The following is a 22,278-nucleotide window of genomic DNA, read 5'->3' on the forward strand; positions in this document are numbered from 1 at the left end:
CTGGCTTCTCTCGCTGGCTTCTCTCACTGGCTTCTCTCAATGGCTTCTCTCGGTGGCTTCTCTCGCTGGCTTCTCTCGCTGGCTTCTCTCGCTGGCTTCTCTCGCTGGCTTCTCTCGCTGGCTTCTCTCACTGGCTTCTCTCGGTGGCTTCTCTCGCTGGCTTCTCTCGCTGGCTTCTCTCGGTGGCTTCTCTCGCTGGCTTCTCTCGCTGGCTTCTCTCGCTGGCTTCTCTCAATAGCTTCTCTCGGAGGCTTCTCTCGCTGGCTTCTCTAGCTGGCTTTTCTCGCTGGCTTTTCTCACTGGCTTCTCTCAATGGCTTCTCTCGGTGGCTTCTCTCGCTGGCTTCTCTCGCTGGCTTCTCTCGCTGGCTTCTCTCACTGGCTTCTCTCGCTGGCTTCTCTCGCTGGCTTCTCTCGCTGGCTTCTCTCGCTGGCTTCTCTCGCTGGCTTCTCTCAATAGCTTCTCTCGGAGGCTTCTCTCGCTGGCTTCTCTCGCTGGCTTTTCTCGCTGGCTTTTCTCGCTGGCTTTTCTCGCTGGCTTCTATCGCTGGCTTCTCTAGCTGGCTTTTCTCGCTGGCTTTTCTCGCTGGCTTCTCTCGCTGGCTTCTCTCGCTGGGTTCTCTTGATAGCTTCTCTCGGTGGCTTCTCTCGGTGGCTTCTCTCGCTGGCTTCTCTCGCTGGCTTCTCTCGCTGGCTTCTCTCGCTGGCTTCTCTCGCTGGCTTCTCTCAAAAGTGAAGATTGCAATACCGGGACTGTTTTTGGAGATGAACAGAGCAGTGCAGAAAGTTTTTGGCTTCAGAACGATGTACTCGGGCCTCGAAACTCCCGCCACGGACACAACAGATGGATCCTTCGGAGAGTACTTTTGGCTGCAGGGAAAAAGGGCCATCATGAGAAAACAACTAACACAAACTGAACCAACAATCAAGGGCTGGACCGACACTATATCTGGCATTCGAAAAATTAAATCTACTCAATTTGCAAATGGAACTTTTTGACAGATTTTGGACCAAATGGGACACACACAAAATACAAAATGTGCAGTTTGATTTGATTTGTGTCCCATGTTCTGTGTTCAATAAGACAATTCCACTCGTGAAAATGTCGGTTTACCTCGACTCCATCGACCGATTAACCGACAAAACCTTCAGAACGTTTGAAAATCAGTCGGCAAAACGCGGGATGGACCGACGCCGTTGACATTCAGCCATTACCAGACCATAAGGGCAAATAAAATGGCTCTCGTGGGAAACGTTAACCTTTCAAAAAGAATGAAACGCTTTGGCGCTTCCGTGAAATGTGCTGACGCGGGAGCGAAGCCGAGGTCGACCGTGAAATTCCGCCAACTTTCTCTATCGCAAAGTCAATGTACGGACGACGGCGGCGTTTCGTTTGCGTGGCGCCAAGTTACAGCGAAGTGGGTTGATCGCGCGCGTCATTGAAGGATGCGCGGGAAAACTGGCCAAATCAAAGTGAAATTTGACAGTGCACGCCCAACAATAGGTCGGGAAGTCAAAATTATACTTATTTTTTTCCATTTATTCAACCAGGAAGGAGGAAACTGGCAGCTATGATGGATATAGCGTTTAAGTACTTTAATAACATTCTTATTATTCTATTTAGCTGATGTTCTACAGGTTTGTTTCTGTTGTTTCGCATTCAAATGAGGCTTGGAGAAGGCCTAGCTTGGCTGTATTAAATCCTCAACACTAACAAAAGATTACTGTGGTCATATTTTGTCATGCTGAATTAATATTTATATGCATTTAGGTCGAGGCACTCTCTGTATCGAGCGTTCTCCGAAGCATCTCGATCATTATTCTACAGAAGAAAAAGCGTGTAGAGGATTGACTCACATCCGTATCTGCTGCAAAACTGAAAGTCTAAAATCCAGCGCGCTTCACTTGTGTAACCGTTCTGTTTTTAGATCGGAGAGAGCTTTCACTTTCAGCACCAAGGAGAGTTCACGTGCCACAACAGCCACAAACCCGACGGGATCGAAGCGCGCCCGCATTTACGCGCCAGGAATGTGCTTCCGTGATATGGTGCAACGATGTATAAAACGAATACATGACAAACAATGAAATGATAATGGTAAAATATGATAAAAGAATGCGTGCTAACATTTAAAAAAAATAGACTGACTGAATTTAAATACAAAAAAAGATGTCATTGTGAAGTGTGAAGTGTCATTGGTTCTATTTTAGACATTATTAATGAATGGGTCGTACAAGGTTTTTTTTTTTTAAATCCACTTATACATAGTAAATTATGAATCCAATATTGTGTTTTTTTATTATCATATTTTTTTCTTATTTAGACGTACGGCCATTTTATAATTTAAATAAGTTTGTTTTTGTTACATCTTCTAAGTGACGTAATATCCTGAAATAATAACGTGTATTTTGGTCTCTTGTTTTACTTTCCTTTTTTTTTGTCCCTGTACGCATTCTGATTGGTTCTCTTTCACCGACAAAACGCGCTCACTGATTGGCCGTCCTCCCCGGGTTTAGCCAATCAGCGCGCACCTGCCACGGAGGAAGGAATAAATGCAAGATGGCTCCTCGTATAAAAACAGTCTTCTGGGTTCCTCCCGGCGTGCATCAAAATAACTCTTTACACCGAATTCGACTGAAATATCTGTCCACCGCGACGTCCGAAGGGTGAAGCGGGCTGCGCGTCGGTGTCTTTTGGGAAACCGTCGTGGTTATCCGGCACCAGGAAACGGAAAAGCAAAACTTTGACATCATGAATCGCCGCTGATCTTCCAGCGACTGCGGCGGCCTCGGCTAGGCTAGTTAGCATTTAGCCGCTAACTAGCTCTTGAACCCGGACCGTTTTTAACTCCCCAAACAGTCAAACGAAGGGACAAAAAAGTGTGGACGTGGTTGCGCAAGGCTCGTCTGGTTGATGGTTGGACGTGGATGGCCGTGTGATAAAACTATATTATGGCTGTAACGAGGTAAGAGTGTTGTAATTCTGTAGCTTTAGCGCTAAGTGGCTAACGCGAGCTAACTTGTGGTTCTTGGTGAAGAATGGCATGGCGAGGTGCAGCTCCTTTGCACGCCCGTGGTTTCAGTTTACATCTAAACACTTTTATATGGCTTTAAATGTCTTCCACGGCCGCATTGGGACTTAGGTGTTGACTTTGTACTCTTAGATTTGGCCTCACTGTCAAGCTACAGCTCAGCACTTGGAAGTTTAGTCTGTAAATGTGGCGTTTAGCTGTGCAATCTATCACATTTACAGCTATTAAATCCACATTAAGATGAACTATTGGCGTGTTTGGTTGCAGTAGATTCACACTGAACAGCTTGTATTCTCATAGTTTTGCATTTTAAATAACTGCCTACTGTAAATGGGTTTATGTGGTCGGATGTCTACACACAGACAGCTCAGATACATGAATGGACCACTTCATAAGACAAGAAGCTGCAAACTTTACCAAAATGTGTAGAATTATATATGGTGTTTTATATGTATTAGCACCACGTTTGACCATAGATCTTAGATGAGGCTGTTTTCTACATTAAAATGTTATTTTAGCCGAGTTCTGGAATAAATGTCACTTCTTCTTAGTTATGATGAATCAATAAGTGTATAAATGGGTTACGATGTTGTTATGGTCTTAAAACACACTACTTTTGTTTAGATCATCTTCACTTGTTGTTTTATGATAATACAGTACATGGAGTAAATAAACTTATGTGTGTTGTTGTTGGATCTATTTGCACAGTTGGTTTTACTGTTGTTTTTGACTCTATATTCTGTCTATTTCAAGACTATTCTTATTCATGCATTCCTTTTATTTTGTTATCTTTTACTATTCTCATTCGTAGTCCAAATCCACGTTATTATTTATACAGGACATTTCATAAACAAAACCGTTTCCATAGCGACGCTAACTCAAAACTAAAAGGTATAGGAATAAGCGCGCAGTTTGATATCTCTTGTCCTAAAACGTGTTACAACAAAGCGAAACTATAAAACCCTATACCGTATTGTCTGGAGTATAAGTCGCACCAGTCAAAAAATGCAAAATAGAGTAGAAAAAAACATATAAGTTGCACTGGAGTATGAAATGCGGTTGCAAGTGTGAAAATAACAAATATTGTAACATAAGTCGCTCCGGGATATAAGTATGTAAGTATAAATACAAATAAAGTACGTTGCACCCTGGCAAAAACTATGAAAAAAAGTGCAACTTATAGTCCGGAAAATATGGTAAGTAGAAGGAATTAAACACAAATGCCCACACGATTTAAGTTACATCACATGAATTTTGTTCAGTGACAACTGCAATACATTTCTGATTCTGATAATTATAATAAAGATGGTAATTTTCAACAAATGACCGTCTTTGCTGTTGATTGTCGACGACTTGTATACTTTTAATTGCAATAATTAGAATGGATTCTGCGGTTAGAAGTGATATCGTCTGCAGAATAGAAATGTCTCGGCTTTAAGCCTTGGGTCACGGCGGCTGCAGATAATCCACTGCACCTTTTTATTATTAGACCGCTAATGACTCCAGGACAGCGGACGTTTAAACGCCTGTGCAAAATCTGCATCGTGCGGGTCCATTGTTCAACTCTGGACTCGGACCGGGATGCGATCTCTTATTATAAACGCTAGAGATGTGACCGTAAATGTCCATATCGCAGTCTGAACATCAGTTACAACATGCCCTGTTTGTAGACGTGGAAGGGACAAACAAATCTTATCGGTTTTGTCAATTAGTCAGCGGGTGGTGTTTTAGTCGACCAAAAGTTGTGTTTCACGACTTTTATTTAAATAATGAGGATTTGGATTTATGGGATGACGGCAAGAATGGGTTGAATTATGAGTTGGCTAAAGTTTTGAGTGGTCAAATTTCCCTTTTCACGCACAATAAGCGTTTTTTTCATAGTTTTGGCCGGGGTGCAACTTATACTTATATTTATACTTATACTCCAGAGCGACTTATATGTGATATTATTTGTTATTTTCACACTCGCAACTGCATTTCATACCCCAGTGCGACTTAAATATGTATTTTTCTTCTCTATTATGCATTTTCTAGCTTGGAAAACACAATACACGTTTCCCAATCATTTTCAGCGCAAAAGAAAATATTTGACATGTTCTCCTGTGCATTAGTAACGTTCTGAGTGGAGACGCCGAACGCCTTTGAGCGCTTTTGCCGGTTTTGCGCCTTTATTAGAGTAATCAGCGCATCTTTGTCGGACCCAGAAGTTCTTTAAGTCCACCACAATCCGGACTTTTTACCAGGTTTGAGAGTAGACCTGCGCGCGCTCTTGTCATTACTAAAGCTGTGTACTTTTTTACACCGTGTTTCCCGGAGTATAAGTTGCACCAGTCAATACTTGTGTTTTACGTTTCAGGCTTGACCGGTTGTTCATTTTGCTGGACACGGGCACGACGCCGGTGACCAGGAAAGCGGCGGCGCAGCAGCTCGGGGAGGTGGTGCGACTCCACCCACACGAGCTCAACAACCTCCTCTCTAAGGTACACGCTTCTGTCCTTTAAAGTAACATGACATCAAAGTATCAGGTGTATACTCTAGGTGAAATGTGAGGAAATGAACGTGGAATGTGAGATTGTGAAAAGAGTGTTTGACTTTCTTAAACTTTAGCTTACATTTGTATGGGTCTTATATTGGCTAAAGCAATAATCAATATAACAACAAACTATATATTACTGCAATACTCAAGTTTTCCATCTGACAGAAGTGCACTGATTTCTAATGCAAACGTGTGTTATTAAAGTGCCTATGACAGGTTTTTACAGTTTTCTTATTTTATTTTTTAATTTTATTTGGTGTATTTATACGTGTTGTAAATGATAGTTTTACACCAATCAGGCAGATATTTGTGGGGAAAATGTTGAAAAATCGGTAGAAAATGACAGGAAGTGACATCACACCAGAGACAGTCATTCCAGTCAAAGTTGATGCAGAATTTACACAAAAGAAACAACTTTTTTGACTCTAAAACTTAATTCAACAAAATTAAGTCGCTCTCATATAATATTTGTCAAATGAAATAGTGACATTAGATGAGTTTTGGCTCAGGGTTTGCTGGGTAATTTCCTAGTGTGATGTCGTCATTTACAAACAGGAAGTGAAATTATAAACCTAAAAAAATGAGCTATTCTGGAATAAAAATGAGAATTTTTTTGCAAAATTTAAAATATATAAAACTTGACTGCATTTTAGTTCAACGAGTCTTCTAACCTGTCAGTGGCACTTTAAAGGAGAAATACAGTTTTTATTTATAGTTTCCCTTAAATCCTTAATTTGCCTTGATTTAATCATGGTTTTGTCAATGTCAGGCTTTTGATTTGACAGTTTTACAAGTAAATTAAGGTTTAGACTTTTTAGTTCCAATTTAAATGGAATGATGAGGTCAAAAGTATAATAATGTATTATAGTAATTAACAGCCATATCGCAATCTTTTACAGTGTTGTGCAACCCTACTAATCAATAATAATAATAAATATAGCCGCAAGCGGCAATGATCGGCCCTCGCCACGCCGCAAGAGGAGGGGGCGCTAACGCGCCCCAATTGTCCTTTTATTACGCCTACTGCTGAATCTGTGACGCTGTCACATCTTCTCCCCTTTGTTTTACCATCAAAAAGCAATTTTATTTTGAATTGTTGGCAAAATGTGCGGCTTTGCCGCACAGAGACTGGGACACTTTGAATAAAAATGTGGATCACTTTTGATGGTCCACACCTGAAGATGAGTCACCAGATTTCAGGTTAATAGGGCTAACGCCCAGGGAGGAGTTTGTGAAAGTCTAAAGTGTAAGCTCGGCCCTAATAATAATAATTATAATTATAATTATAATTAATAATAATAATAAGTTCATTTCTGTATATTGATTTGCCTTAATGAAAAAAAATGACTAACTATGTAAAGTAAATAACAACAAAACAAAGCTTTACATTGCATTTAGTTGTGTTTTGTGTCATATTTGTCATACAGATGTGAGTTAGTATAAAGTATGCAAATGTTTCCTTTTCTGTTGAAGGTTCTGACGTTTCTGAGGAGTCCAAACTGGGACACTCGAATAGCAGCAGGACAAGCGGTGGAGGCCATCGTGAAGAACGTCCCAGAGTGGAACCCGTCTCCTCGACCCAAACACGGTGAGCGCCGCCGTCGCTCCGAACGCCATAAACGCCATAAAGGGCAAACCTTCCCTCTGTTTCGGTGCATGTCTCACTCTGACAGCTGGAAGTATCCAACGATCGTCATAGATCTGCAAAAGCACAACATTCTTATCTGCAGGAGATAAGAAAACGTCACGCTTTGTATTTCCCTGTCAAACCGAGTCTCATCAACCAAGTGGAAGAACTCAAAGATGTAAAATTACAGTTTGAATGTTTGCGATTTGAAAATGGCAAACGCTGCGGCGGCTTTGAGGAGGTGCCGGTCTGAGGTCATCGTCTAAAACCTTTGAACTCTGTAGTTTAGACCTCTTCACACGTGTTCTCCAAGGCTTTGTTTTGCAGTTCACGTTTCAGTCTTCTCCTGGATTTGATTTGGAAATACAGTCGACCGGTTTCAGTGTCGGTGTCGTGTCAGTCCTAGTTTGTCCTCAGAGCATCGGATCGGTCTTTTTGAATAAACAAACGACTAAATATGGAAATAAGGTTCTCATCGGATAGAAAATCAGATGCTAAAACCAGTGCTCTCCCCAGAATCCTTTAAAGGGATGGTAAATATGCCTCATGTGGTTGCACTTTACTCCAAGGATGGTTTAATTTACCGTCATTATTTTCCAAAGGTACATGCACCATAAACACACTATTACATAGTGTATAAGTCTAAACACACTATTACATGGTGTATAAGTCTAAACACACTATTACATGGTGTATAAGTCTAAACACACTATTACATGGTGTATAAGTCTAAACACACTATTACATGGTGTATAAGTCTAAACACACTATTACATGGTGTATAAGTCTAAACACACTATTACATGGTGTATAAGTCTAAACACACTATTACATGGTGTATAAGTCTAAACACACTATTACATGGTGTATAAGTCTAAACACACTATTACATGGTGTATAAGTCTAAACACACTATTACATGGTGTATAAGTCTAAACACACTATTACATGGTGTATAAGTCTAAACACACTATTACATGGTGTATAAGTCTAAACACACTATTACATGGTGTATAAGTCTAAACACACTATTACATGGTGTATAAGTCTAAACACACTATTACATGGTGTATAAGTCTAAACACACTATTACATGGTGTATAAGTCTAAACACACTATTACATGGTGTATAAGTCTAAACACACTATTACATGGTGTATAGACTTAAACATACTATTACATGGTGTATAAGTCTAAACATACTATTACATGGTGTATAAGTCTAAACATACTATTACATGGTGTATAGACTTAAACATACTATTACATGGTGTATAAGTCTAAACATACTATTACATGGTGTATAAGTCTAAACACACTATTACATGGTGTATAAGTCTAAACACACTATTACATGGTGTATAAGTCTAAACATACTATTACATGGTGTATAGACTTAAACACACTATTACATGTTGTATAAGTCTAAACATACTATTACATGGTGTATAAGTCTAAACACACTATTACATGTTGTATAAGTCTAAACATACTATTACATGTTGTATAAGTCTAAACATACTATTACATGTTGTATAAGTCTAAACATACTATTACATGGTGTATAGACCTAAACATACTATTACATGGTGTATAAGTCTAAACATACTATTACATGGTGTATAGACTTAAACATACTATTACATGTTGTATAAGTCTAAACATACTATTACATGGTGTATAAGTCTAAACATACTATTACATGGTGTATAAGTCTAAACATACTATTACATGGTGTATAAGTCTAAACATACTATTACATGGTGTATAAGTCTAAACATACTATTACATGGTGTATAGACTTAAACATACTATTACATGGTGTATAAGTCTAAACATACTATTACATGGTGTATAGACTTAAACATACTATTACATGGTGTATAAGTCTAAACATACTATTACATGGTGTATAGACTTAAACATACTATTACATGGTGTATAAGTCTAAACATACTATTACATGGTGTATAGACTTAAACATACTATTACATGGTGTATAAGTCTAAACACACTATTACATGGTCTATAAGCCTAAACGTACTATTACATGGTCTATAAGCCTATCCACCATCAAGAAATTTGAATATTAGAATCATGGAAATGATAAATAAACACAAAGACATTAGTCATTTAAATGTATTACCAGTGGGCACTGTATCATAATACACCATATTATTCACAATGTTGGTATGTGATGAAAATGTGTACAGTTTTAGCTGATGTGTGAAGTCAGTATTATAATGCTGAGATAATTTGGACACATCAACTCTTCTTGGCCTTTTCATCCATGGGACACAGCCTCATAGTCCGGATCATAGAAGATCAGAGGGAGATACTTCAGAGCTGAGCAGAGTTTAGTCGATATCTTCATCTGCTCCAAGAGCTGTGTCTTGAGGATTTTTTTAAAAAAAATCATTGGGCTTTGTTTTGGGTGTTCTTCCGGGTGTGAGCAGACACATCACTGGAGCCAAATATTGAATCTGATTGGCTGCTGCGCCGCGTCTGCCGCAGAAAAGTTCAGCTTTTTTTAATCTTCTGCCCCCTCCGCTCTGGACGCTTTGGACGTCCAAAGCGTCAGAGGCTCAAACGTGTCCGACGCTCAAAACGCAGGATTCACGCCGGAAAAACGCGGGACGCCCAAGACGTGCGTCCACATAGACTTTGTATGTAAAGTGGAGGCTTTGACACAGCGGTCGGAACGCAGCTTTATTTGAAGTAGTATTTTAATTTTAATAATGGTGCTACCTAAAATATGGGATGAAGTTGGGTTTTAGGGATGGTTTATTCCCCCCATGTCAAATCGGATCGCGGGCCATTTTGATTGATCATGTTGGGGATGGCGCCCCCTATTCTGCAATTGTTCTTTATATAAAACTGCGTGTTCGTTGAATGAGCGGTCCGACCTGGCACTTAAACCTTTTGCATGAGAGTGTGTGTGGTGTTGTGCCTAAGCGGTTCTTTTCACGCTCGCTCAGGTGCTGAAGGACGCTACAAGAAGACGCTGCGCTGCACATTTAAGCAGCATAAATAAATGTTCCCTCAGCCATATTTCCCTGCAGCGAGCTTGATAACGGCCTCTATATTCAAACACTTCTGCTGCTGCTGCCGAACACTTAACCGCCCGGCCAAGAGGAGCATAATCGCTTTTGGGAAGTGTGTTTTGGCGGTAACGCGCTGCCGACTTGCATTTCCAGCGTTGTCATGTGAACCGAGCCGAGCGAGCAGGTTTGAGACTGAACAGCACGAGGTCAAACGACGAAATTAGAAATGAGGAAACGCGTCGTCTCGAGAACAAAGTGCAAGACGACACATTAAAGGGCCCGTACTTGACCTTTACATACCGTGAGCAGAGATGTCGGTAATCGTAATTATTCAGGCTGCAATATAATCGAGGAAGCAATATTTTGTCTTTTTAAATCAATCTATTGCTTTTTATCTGGATGTTTTTGTCGCATTAACTTTATTTTGTTATATTTTTGTAAAGTTGGTCACAAACTTGAGGAATAGTAACGTGTTGGATTATGGGAACGAAAGAAAAATAAATGTTTCACTGTAATTTGGTCATGATCATTTAAATCGTGATGTTTCTTCCTCACAATAATCATAACTCTAAAATTCAAAATCGTGACATCACTAATTGTGATTGAAACAATCGTCGTATTTTGATTGTTTCTGAACTCTCCAGACTCTAAAACGCACAAGAACAGACTTATTTTTTTTTTAATTAAGAATACAGTGACAATATTTTCTTTATCCAGAAACCTTCAGTCATCACATGTCAACCTTTTTTAAAAAAATGGTTTTAAAATGTATTTAAAAAGTCTCAATGTGCGACAGAAATAATCATTAGTCGACAAATTAAAAAACGCAGTCGACGGCTCAAATGATGATAAGCTGCATTTGCGTTTGCTTCGTTTATTAGAGACTGAAAGTTGTTTTTAAAGACATTTTGTTGGATGTGAATCGAGAGGAAGCAGCTGCCGGAGACCAACGGTTCCATCCAAAATGAGACGTGTCGATATGGCCCCGGCTCGGCTCTCATTGCTTTGTGATTGATTTAGATTTGATTTTTGCAACGTATTTAAGTAAATAAAAAAGGATTCTGTCCAGGGCGCACATGTAAACGAGTCCGCGAGGATTCAAGTCAAACTAAGGTGAACGGATCCCATTCCAGTACGTCTTTGTCTTAACACTTTTGCTTTTAAAGACAGACCGTACAATGTCTTCCGCAAAGAACGAAACATTCTAAATGATTGCTGTTGTCTCGATTCGATCATTGCGATTGGATTCGACGGCGCAGCCCTAAAAGACTGTCGTTAGTGAAGTATAACCTGTAGTAAAAGCTCGTCATTGTAATACAGTCGCATAATTGTATTCTGGTCTTCACAGTAAAGCCAGAAAAGATCTAAACGCGCTTCATTACCCGACCGTAACCAGCTTTAACCGGTTTGGCTGAATGTATTTGTGAATTATACTTGATGATGTCACGGTTCATACCTGCATCTGCTGTAAACTGTCTCTGCCATTATAGCCGTGAATGTGCGGCTCGGCTCAAACCTCAATGGAGACGTTATTGGCATCAAACGAGTCGATCTTAAGACACGAAATATGAATACAGGAAGTCAGTCAGACATCGGTGCTGTTTGTGTCGTATTTAAGTTCAGAGTAAAAGTGTTTTTAGCACGTTTTACTTTCACTGTGTCAAGTTGTTTAGTACTTTTATTTCCATTGTTGGCTCGTGTGGTTGATCCTTTTTGTCTTGCTTTTTGGAGTACGTCTTTCCAATGTGTTTTTTAAATGCAAACGGCAAATAAACTAAACCAAGTCAGATTTTTCCCGTTTTGTAAATGTCCAACAGTTGAGTCCGTGGCAGTCGACGATTTCTTCCATTTCCGTCTTATCGCAGCCGATGTTACATTCTACAGACATCCATAAATCATTTAAAGTCTTGTTTGTTTTCATTTTTTTAACTTTTAAAACCTAAAACGCACAACAGACAAGAACAGAACCAAAAATTACACAAAGACGTCTCAACAACAAAAGAAACACAATCGTGAAAAAGATGAATTAAAATAAAAGTCCCGGTTGGTCCACAGTGTGTCACATAAATCATTTCAATTGTTGGCGTTTTACATAAAAGCTGCAACTTTTGACAAAGTGTTTGCTCTCATTCTGCATGAAAAGTGTTTAGTTTAGAGCGGTACAAACATCTTCTGAAATACATGTCTACTTTAGATATTAAATGCATAATAATTGTGCATTTTGAGCTTCTCACACCTTTTTTCCAATGTGTATTTTTCTTTCTTTCTTTTGTTTATGCTGCAAAAAAGTTTCTTTGCCCATTTCACCCATCGTGTCAATTCTCTTTTTATTAAAACATAAATATCAAATCTAATCACAGATGTACAGTTTTCGTGCAGTTTCATGCCCTTGATACATTTGAGTCTTTTGTTCACAAATCTCCTTGTTTTTGTCCTTCTTTTGTCTCTACAATAGAAAAATAAATAGAAACAGTCTCATTTTGGACAATGTTTAGCCCTAAAACGTTCCTGATGTAGTTTGGATCTGGTGCTGCTCAAAAAGGAACTCTCATCTTACATGATTTTACTCTTTGTGAGACCGTTTTGATCTAAATTCTCTCCAGATTTCCTCCTGCTTTTCGATCCTAACGCCGCTCGTCACTCGTTTGCGTTCTGCTTTGTCCCAGAGTCTTGTGAGGACTTGTCCCCGGAGGATTCGTCCTGCGACCGGCTCAGCTTCCTCCACTTCGACATCTCCAGACTGCTCAAACACGGGGCGTCGCTGCTGGGATCCGCTGGAGCCGAGTTCGAGCTGCCGGACGACAAAACCGGTTCGTGCTCGGGCAGAAGCTTCACCGCCAAATCAAATCTACTGTATTTTTCGGAATATAAGTCGCACCAGCCAAAAATGCATAATAAAGAAGAAAAAAAAACATAAGTCGCACTGGAGTATGAAATGCGGTTGCAAGTGTGAAAATAACAAATAATATCACATAAGTCGCTCCGGAGTATAAGTATGTAAGTATAAGTCGCACCCCGGCCAAAACTATGAAAAATGTGCGACTTATAGTCAAGAAAATAAAGTAAATTCAAGGATTTTCTGCACAAAACCTCACGTTTTTCTAGTAAAATTTGTAGTTTTCTGTTGGTAAATTGAGGCCTTTTATTACAGTTTTTAGGGATTTAAAAGTTCGACCTTTTCATTCATTGGTTGATTTAACAGTGCAAAATGTTCAGTATTCTGATTTCATACACATTTTGTTATCAATTCTTTCTACTCTACTGTTCTACTTTAGACTTTTTGAGGTCGTCACTCAAGTCCCAGTAAGTGACACGTATATTTGACCAAAGTTTGAATTGTAAATGAGTCTCTTTGAATTGTAAAAACCTGCGACTTGTTTTGCATATTTCCTGTCGAGTGGGCTTTGCCTCGCACCCAGCGCCTCCAAGTTTAACTCTGTGGTTTTAGATCAGAGGTGACGAAAAACAACTTTATATCGAGGATGAAAAGGACGATGAGCGCTGCGTGTTTTCATGCTTATACTAAATGACCAAAACGACTTTGAAATCACAAGCAAACAAACTCTACTCTACAGCCGCATTAAACTACAACTGGGAATAATGCTTTTAAGAGAATTACTTTTGCCTCCATAAAGCTAGTACATTTCTCCCGATTTATGTGACTATTGTCATTTAGCTCAATGTGGGCATAAAACGGCAGATCCAAATAACTGAATTCTCTGCAGTTCTTTCACAAGTTTTAGCCCGTTTTGTTACTTTTCTTGTCTTTTCCTCCTGTGACATTGGTTTAAATGCTTCTTAATCTTTCGTCAGCTGAGATGGACCCGAAGGAGCGCTTGTCCCGTCAGAGGAAGCTCCTGCAGAAGAAGCTGGGTCTGGACATAGGCGCGGCCATCGGGATGGACACGGACGAGCTGTTCAACGACGAGGACCTGGACTGCTCAGTGTCCCGGCCTCAGGCAGGCCGAGGGGCCCCGGGGTGCAGCGCCCGCAACCATGTGGTGGGTCCCAAGACGAGTGCGACAACCAGCAAGAGAACACTGTACTTTCTGTAACCATGGGAGCACGTTTACAGCAGAGCCACATTAAAGCCCGTAAAGGGTTCACTAATGAACCATAACTGTGGTCACTATTGAGATATTGATATAGTTTGCTTTACATTTCAAGATAAAACCTAAATGTGATGTTATATTAAGCCCAGAGCCGATGTTGAGCCTTCAGACGTGTCACTTTTCTAGTTTATGAGCCAAAAATAATGTAAACGATGCGCCAAGAACGTCTCACACATTGTTCCTCTCTGTGACATGGTTTTCACTCACTTCAGACCGATTTCTGAAGTCATGGAAGTCAAAAGAAAGCGGAACAGGCCAAAACCTGCCCTAACACTTGCTAAACACGTTTGTTACTGTGCTCGTTCTTATCGAAGAGAATGATCTTGTTGGGTCAGAAACAACATCGTACAGTCACATTTCCACGGAAGAACCCTTGTTTTACCAGTGCGTTATTTCTGTCCCAGCCCATGCAAGCGGCCGAGCTGATCGACGCCGAGTTCAGGCCGGGCATGAGCAGCCGGCAGAAGAACAAGGCAAAGCGAATGGCCAAACTCGTGGCAAAGCAGAGATCCAGAGACATGGACCCGAACGAGAAGAGGTGAGACGATGACCTCGGATAATGCCACTGAACCCGGCGAGAGGAACGCGTCTCTCCACTGTTTATCTAGATCTCTAATGTAGGAAGAATAAAACACTTTAGATATGGACCGACGGATTCAAACGCCAGAGTTGTAGCCGTTGCATCCGATGACTAGTTGTGTTGTTTTTTTAGCAACGACAGCTTCGAGGGCGAACCCGACGAGAAGCGAAGGAAAACGACCAACATAGTCATCGACCAGCCGGCGACGGACGGCAAAGTCTTAATCGAGAACGTCCCGGACAACGCCTGCCTCCTGGATGAAGTAAGACGCGCTCCCGTTCAAGACGACAGCGGTTCTGATCGTGCGGTCTGATGGGTTTAAATGGGGTGAAACAGGGACTTAAAGGTGCACTACGTGACCTTTCTGGGGGAGGAGTCTGTGGCGAGGTGTTTTTGAGCAGCAGGTGGTTACATAGTGCACAGTTTATTGGTGTATAATAAAGTAATTATAACTAGGAAGAAGTGTGAGTGCAATGAAACAAAAAAGATAATTTCTAGGCTGTTTTACAAGGAATAATAGGGCAACAAAATATAAAATTATGACAAAATCAATCAGGATTTTTTTTGTTTTTTTACACGTCATTTTGATCAGTCACAATTTTTTGTATTTAATTATGTGTTATTAAAAACGGATAAAAATGACCTAATTTCCTGAACCTCGACAAATCAGATTTCCACAAAAAACAGACACATTTTTCCTCCAAATCGCGCGTTTTTTACTGAAAGACGTTTTGTGAAGACTTAAACCGATAAAGGCAAAAACGTTCAAAACCTTCAAGTATCGTTATGTAAATGACCCAAAGGCAATAAAAAGAAGCGACAACTGCACTGGTATTCATGCAACAACTATTAATGCAGAAAAAAGTACTCTAAACTATGCATTTTTGTTTAAAGACAAAGTAGTTTTGTGAGTTTAATCTGCCTTTTTATGTAGAAAATACCCCCTAACTTACTCCATACCTTCTCATTTATGCTGCTGTTCCATTTTAATCTAGATAAAAGGATTAGTCGACATAACACAAGACTCTTATCGAGCAATTACCATATTTTCCGCACTGTAAGGCGCACTTAAAAGCCTTTCATTTTCTCAAAAACAAAGGTGCGCCTTATAATCCAGTGTGCTTTACATATGGTTTAATTCTGGTTGTGCTTAATGACCTCAAAGCGATTTTGTGTGGTACACGTATTATTTGGCTTAATGCGCCTTATAGTCAGTCCATATTTTATGTATAATGCTGTTTCCTTGTGCTTTTCAGACGAGCGAGTGGCCTCTGGAGAGCTTCTGCGAGGAGCTTTGTAACGACCTGTTCAATCCTTCGTGGGAGGCAAGTCACTGTCTATTAAGTCTTAAGTTATTGCGACTAACAGACTGACGCTGAAGCATTTTACATTTAGGTTTCACAGTTTTGAGTGAATGGAAATGACCTGTGAACGTTTTTAAAAGCAAAAACAATTATACATATTTAGTTTTATTGTGACATTTCCTACAATAGAAACCCGCAACGTTCTTTACAGTGCGTTCAAAACAGTCCCACATGCCACACAACCTCCTCGCACTGCGCTTTTATTATGAAATGTTGACGTTGTGCTCATTAGACTCATTTCCAAGTGAATGAGTCGGATTGTAATAAAATACAGCGTTTTGAAGCTAAAGAGAACAGACTGAACAGTCCCACCAGTCGTTTCGGTCCTTGATTTCTCCGTGAGCTGATTCACCTGCATCTTCCTTCCTCCACGTCTGGCTCTGCTCCTGTTATTGAGTGAGGATGAGAAATATAGAGCCAAACTCCCTGTTTTTCAACGTTTAGACCCTACATTTTGTCTCCATTTAAGACCGAAACAAAACCGTAGTTCAAATGACACTGCATTTCATTACGCAACCTACTTAATGAACTCGTTGCACACACACACACACATTATGACCGTTTGTCGTTTTCCTAACTTAATCAAAATGTGTTTTGTTCTTCGACAGATTCGTCACGGCGCCGGCACTGGCCTCCGAGAAATCCTCAAGTCCCACGGAGCAGGAGGAGGGAAACTCGTGGGAAGCACCGCCGACCAGGTCTCCAATTACTCCTCCAAAATAAACTCTCATTCGACTAGAATTTTAAACTTGACATTTTTGCCGGTCTTTTCGCAGATGTGTCGGCAGCACCGGGAGTGGATCGAGGACCTGGTCATCCGGTTGCTGTGCGTCTTCGCCCTGGACCGGTTTGGCGATTTCGTGTCGGACGAGGTGAGCGTTTTGGTTAATGATTCGAATGTTTAAAAGCTCGTTTCTGCCAGCGCACGAAGCCGAGCTCGAGCGGGGAAAACGCCGACATTAACGACCTCGCTTTGCATATTAACGAGAGGGTTTGAGGTTTTACGATTCGAGAAGAACATGGAAAGTGTAGATATTTTTGAAGTTGTCTGTGATGACATTATGCATCTTTTAAGTTTGTGTCTGTTTGGCTCTGTTTATAGCCTTGTCATTGCCTGATTCTGTAAACTAATACGCGGTTGTACTCGAAGCTACGATGATTTCCTTGTTCCTGGTGCATTTATTTTAAAAAAAGTGCGACAAATGCAGACACTTCCTTTTAAACGCTACAACGCTTCAGTTCTCCGAAGTCGACAAAGACTTCCTGTTTGCTAAAGGTCCCGGATCAGATTACCTAGTCCTTTTTTTAACGTTTTTGCTAAGCTCATCTAAAATGTAGCTCAACTGTTGGAAAGGCATCTCGTTTCCTCTCCACAACCAGCTGCTTAAGGGTGACTAGAACTTTTACTCGAGTACTTTTTTAATTCAATTACCAGTAGCAGTGGACAATTTACATAATGTTGTGAATATTGTTTTGTAGATGTGAAAGGTTTTAGTGTCGAGCGGTGCTGTTTATAGTGGTGTAAACAATGAAGTGTCATAAATAAAAATGAAAAGGTTATGGTCACTTTTAAGCAATATTTTTACTTTTGTTTGATTTTACAGACATTTAACATTGTTCTGACGATTAAACCTCAATTAATACATTCAAAGACATGTTTTAAATCATATCTGGTGGAATGACATAACATCTACTGAATATTGTCACCAGGATACTTAAAAACAATATCAAGGTTCATTTTTGGAATATCGCCCAGCCCTATTTGGGAAAAATTTTGGTTCTCCTCAATTTCGTTTTATTACCGTATTTTCCGGACTATAAGTCGCACCGGAGTATAAGTCGCACCAGCCAAAAAAATGCGTAATGAAGAATAAGTCGCACTGAAGTATGAAATGCGGTTGCAAGTCGCTCCGGAGTATAAGTATATAAGTATAAATGTAAGTATAAGTCTCACCCCGGCCAAAACTATGAAAAAAGGTGCTACTTATAGTTCGGAGAATACGGTATTTAATTTTACCCTGCAAAAATGTACAATGATTTACTTTTCCTTCTATATTGTGTTTTTATTTAACGTTTTCTCTTTCAGTACATAAACTTCAAATTATGAATCAGACCTTTTACAGTTCCTCTTACTTGAGTAGTACTTTCTCCAAATACTTGAGTAGAAGTACGAAGTAGTGGTCCAAGAAAGTTCTACAGTATAAGTGAAGTAATTATTTTGGCTACTTTCCCCCCTCTGATGATGTGTGTATTAATGTTAAAATTTACTCTCCTTGTATCCAGGTGGTGGCGCCAGTGAGAGAGACGTGCGCGCAGACTCTGGGCGTGGCTCTGCGTCACATGACCGAGGAGGGCGTGTCCATGACGGTGGAGGTGCTCTTGAACCTACTGAAGGAGGCGCAGTGGGAGGTGCGACACGGAGGGCTGCTGGGGATCAAGTACGCCCTGGCAGTGCGGCAGGTAACGCGCTAACTGGACGCTAACTGGACGCTAACTGGACGCTAACTGGACGCTAACTGGACGCTAACTGGACGCTACAGCACACGGATGATTACTTTTTAAATGCTTGCCTTTGTGAGATAATTTCAGGGAGCAGCAGGAGAGGGAATGGCTTAGTGTGGGGAGCAGCAGGAGGGGGAGTGGCTTAGTGTGGGGAGCAGCAGGAGAGGGAGAGAATTCCAGCGTCAAAACCGGGCCAAAGCCTTTTAACTTCAACACGACACTACAATAACAACCAAATATTCCCAACACTGTTTCAATAACTGATAGATTTGATTATTGTGAGAAATGACATGCAAAAGGCTTTATCAACCTTCATCAGCCCTTCAGTACTGAACTAGAAAATGACAAGACTAGAACCAACCAGGACTAGCCCAGAATCAAAACGGGTCTATAGCAGAATTAAAACGAGGACCAGGACCAGAATTAAACCATTTGTTTAATACCTGGACAATGGGTCATGGGCCCGATTAAATCACTGGGAGGGCCCGATTTGGCCCCCGGGCCTTATGTTGAGCGGCCTTGTTTTAATGTGTTGTTTTTGGCGAATACACAATTTTTAAACTAACAAAAGGTAACGGTGAACATTTTGTTACATTTTCAAAAACACTGTAGAGCTTCAGTGCTGAATATATGGATTTGAAGCGTGGAGACGAGCGTAAGGTCTTTTCTTTAGAGATTTAAGTTCACGTGTTTACGGCGACGCTCCTGTAGCTCCACAGGGTCGTGTCGAGGGTTATTTTACATCCTTTGAAGTCCACACACTTCCTCCTGGATCCAAATCCTTTGATACACCAGCTTTCATCTTAAAGGATCAACACTGCAGATAAATGTGGCACTCCTCCATTTCAAATACTTAGGATATTCATTTAAAGCAGGTGGATATCCAGAGGCTGCTTTATTTAACTAGCTAATTAAATAAGTCGCACCAGCCAAAAAAATGCATAATAAAAAAGGAAAAAACATATTTAAGTCGCACTGGAGTATGAAATGCAGTTGCCAGTTTGAAAATAACAAATAATATTACATAGAAGTCGCTCCGGAGTATAAGTATATAAGTATAAGGCGCACCCTGGCCAAAACTATGAAAAAAGGTGCGACTTTAGTCCGGAAAATACGGTAATCCGACGCTGGTACTCTGTTTTCATCCCTCATTCGTCCAGGAGTGTTCAATCGTAGAAAAGTATTCAAATGTGGACACTATATTTCTACATTTTAATCATTCTACGACACTCGACAGTAACATTTTTAATGATACCGTATTTTCCGTACTATAAGGCGCACTGAATTATAAGACGCCCTGGTCAATTTTCGATAATTTTTCGTAATATAAGCCGCTTTAAGAGAAACAAAACGTGTACCACACAAAATTGCTTCAAGGCCAGTAAAACACAACCAGAATGAATCCATATACCATATTTTCCGGACTAAAAGACGCACCGGAGTATAAGTTGCACCAGCCAAAAAATGCATAATAGAGAACAAATAAAACGTACACAAGTTGCACTGGAGTATGAAATGCAGTTGCAAGTGTGAAAATAACAAATAATATCACATATAAATCGCTCCGGAGTATAAGTATAGATATAAGATTATGTCGCACCCTTGGCCAAAACGAAAAAAAGGTGCGATTTATAATCCGGAAAATACGGTATAAGGCGCACTGTTGTTTTGAGAAAATTTAAGGCTTTTAAGTGCGCCTTTATAGTGCGGAAAGTACGTCAATTTACGGATAACAGCAGAAAGTTGAATGCAGTGAATTTGCTCGAGAGTTAACAAAGAATTGTGCGTTTAATCTGAGCCAAACCCACACTCAAACTGCACTGTATTAAAGGCTGTACTACTGTGGTATTAGATGATGTTCTGTCCCCTTATGTCCTCCTCTTTGCCTGTCGTTCAGGACCTGATCTCGACGCTGCTCCCTCGGGTGCTCCCCGCCATCACCGTGGGCCTGCAGGACTTGGACGACGACGTCAGGGCTGTGGCCGCGTCGGCTCTCATCCCCGTGGTGGACGGCCTGGTGCAGCTGCTGCCCGCCAAAGTAAGACGAAGGCCAGGAAGTCAAAAAGGCCGACGGGCCGCTAACGAGGGCCGCTAACGAGGGCCGCTATCGATAGACGTTTTGCCATATCGTAAATCCAGATAATTTAATGTTGCGTTTATTGTGAAGCTGTGTTTCATTGTCTCTTTCTACTCTCTCTGAACACTCTGCTCTCCCTCCAAAACGATAGAAAGTAGGCAACCGAGGCTCGCGTGGGACGAAAAAAGTATATGCCCTTGACTGTTGCAGGTTTATTACCCAGCGTGCCACGTTCTGCACAGCTGGCGTAACCTGAACTTAACTATGTGAGCAGAGGAACCAACTTGAAACCAAGAGCTCCAGCGGTCTTGCCTGTCCAGCCAGTCCCTCCCACATTCTTTTCAAATGCAGAAGGGTCTGGAATCGGACCATTCAGGAGCGTCAAAAAACTCTCCAAGCATGAACCACGGACGCTAATTTGTGTCACGTGTCTCTCAAATGCGGAAGACATCGCTCAGATATTTTCGGAACAAATGATATAACTTCATTTACCTCAGATTTACAGAGTTTAGTGCGTGGCTTGTTGACTCGGCAGAAGTCGACAACGTTTATCAATCTGTTATTTTTGTTCTTTCCTTGTAAGTCGCCATGTTTGTTTAGCCAAGAACGGGCAGTGCGTTTGTCTGATTGGTTAATCCGCCTGTCAATCACTGCCTTTGGATATTGGAGCGACTGGGTTGTATTCTGGACCCATTTGAACAGAATGTAGGAGGGACTGACTGGTCAACCAACAGTCCAGGAGGAAGAACGAGCTCCAACAAACACGCCTTTGAGTCCTAGCGTCACCGGTTGAAGTCCTGACAGTTTCTAGCTTCTTTCTTCAAGTCAAACCCGTTACGACTTGAAGAGCCTCTCGGAACTTGTCAGTTAAACCGGGAATTTTCTGACAAGCGTTCAGGGACTGCGTCTTTAGCTCATCAGTCATGTCATAAAAGTGTTGTTGTTGTTGTTGTTGTTGTTTTATGGCGGTTGGCATCCGAGTGTTGCATTACCGCCAGACTTTATTCCTCAGACGTGTCATAAAAGTGTTTGCAGTGCGGCTTGAGCCATTCGTGGTAGAAGCTTCTAGAAGTAGAGCGTGTCATATAAGGTCTTTATTCAGCATAATATGACGCCAACAAAGCTACGGGCTACGAAAGCATTTTAAGACTATTTATGATGATAATTTGAGCTAATTTTACAAAATGCATTAACAAAAATGGAGTGCAACGTATCAAACTTCACATAGTATCATAACTTATTTTGACAAAATGCTAAATTTGATATTTGAGGTTTTACTGTAGTTTATTGAAAAAATGCTACAAAAATAATTGAAAGTTTACAACTTTTTTTTCTACATTTTTACTTTCAAACGAGGTTTTATGAAAAGACGAGCTCTTTTTTCTGATCATGGTAATAACAATTACTA

At 40.6% G+C, this 22,278-nt stretch overlaps 1 protein-coding gene across 1 annotated transcript in view; it reads left to right on the forward strand.

The window, feature by feature from the left end:
* Window positions 1-2,859: 2,859 nt before the first annotated feature.
* The window catches only part of btaf1 (BTAF1 RNA polymerase II, B-TFIID transcription factor-associated), a 55,184-nt gene continuing 35,765 nt past the window's right edge, over window positions 2,860-22,278 (forward strand). The window contains exons 1-12 of the mRNA XM_072436255.1: window positions 2,860-2,962; window positions 5,385-5,508; window positions 7,038-7,152; window positions 12,902-13,045; window positions 14,049-14,236; window positions 14,752-14,885; window positions 15,060-15,189; window positions 16,184-16,252; window positions 16,900-16,989; window positions 17,068-17,163; window positions 18,575-18,751; window positions 20,691-20,831. Of these exons, the coding sequence (XP_072292356.1) occupies window positions 2,949-2,962; window positions 5,385-5,508; window positions 7,038-7,152; window positions 12,902-13,045; window positions 14,049-14,236; window positions 14,752-14,885; window positions 15,060-15,189; window positions 16,184-16,252; window positions 16,900-16,989; window positions 17,068-17,163; window positions 18,575-18,751; window positions 20,691-20,831 (1,422 nt within the window). The 5' untranslated portion in view covers window positions 2,860-2,948. The remainder of the gene's footprint in view (window positions 2,963-5,384; window positions 5,509-7,037; window positions 7,153-12,901; window positions 13,046-14,048; window positions 14,237-14,751; window positions 14,886-15,059; window positions 15,190-16,183; window positions 16,253-16,899; window positions 16,990-17,067; window positions 17,164-18,574; window positions 18,752-20,690; window positions 20,832-22,278) is intronic.

Source organism: Eucyclogobius newberryi, unplaced genomic scaffold (assembly GCF_026437365.1).
Source record: "Eucyclogobius newberryi isolate DKJ021-1_F unplaced genomic scaffold, fEucNew1.0.hap1 SCAF_8, whole genome shotgun sequence".
NCBI lineage: Eukaryota > Metazoa > Chordata > Actinopteri > Gobiiformes > Gobiidae > Eucyclogobius > Eucyclogobius newberryi.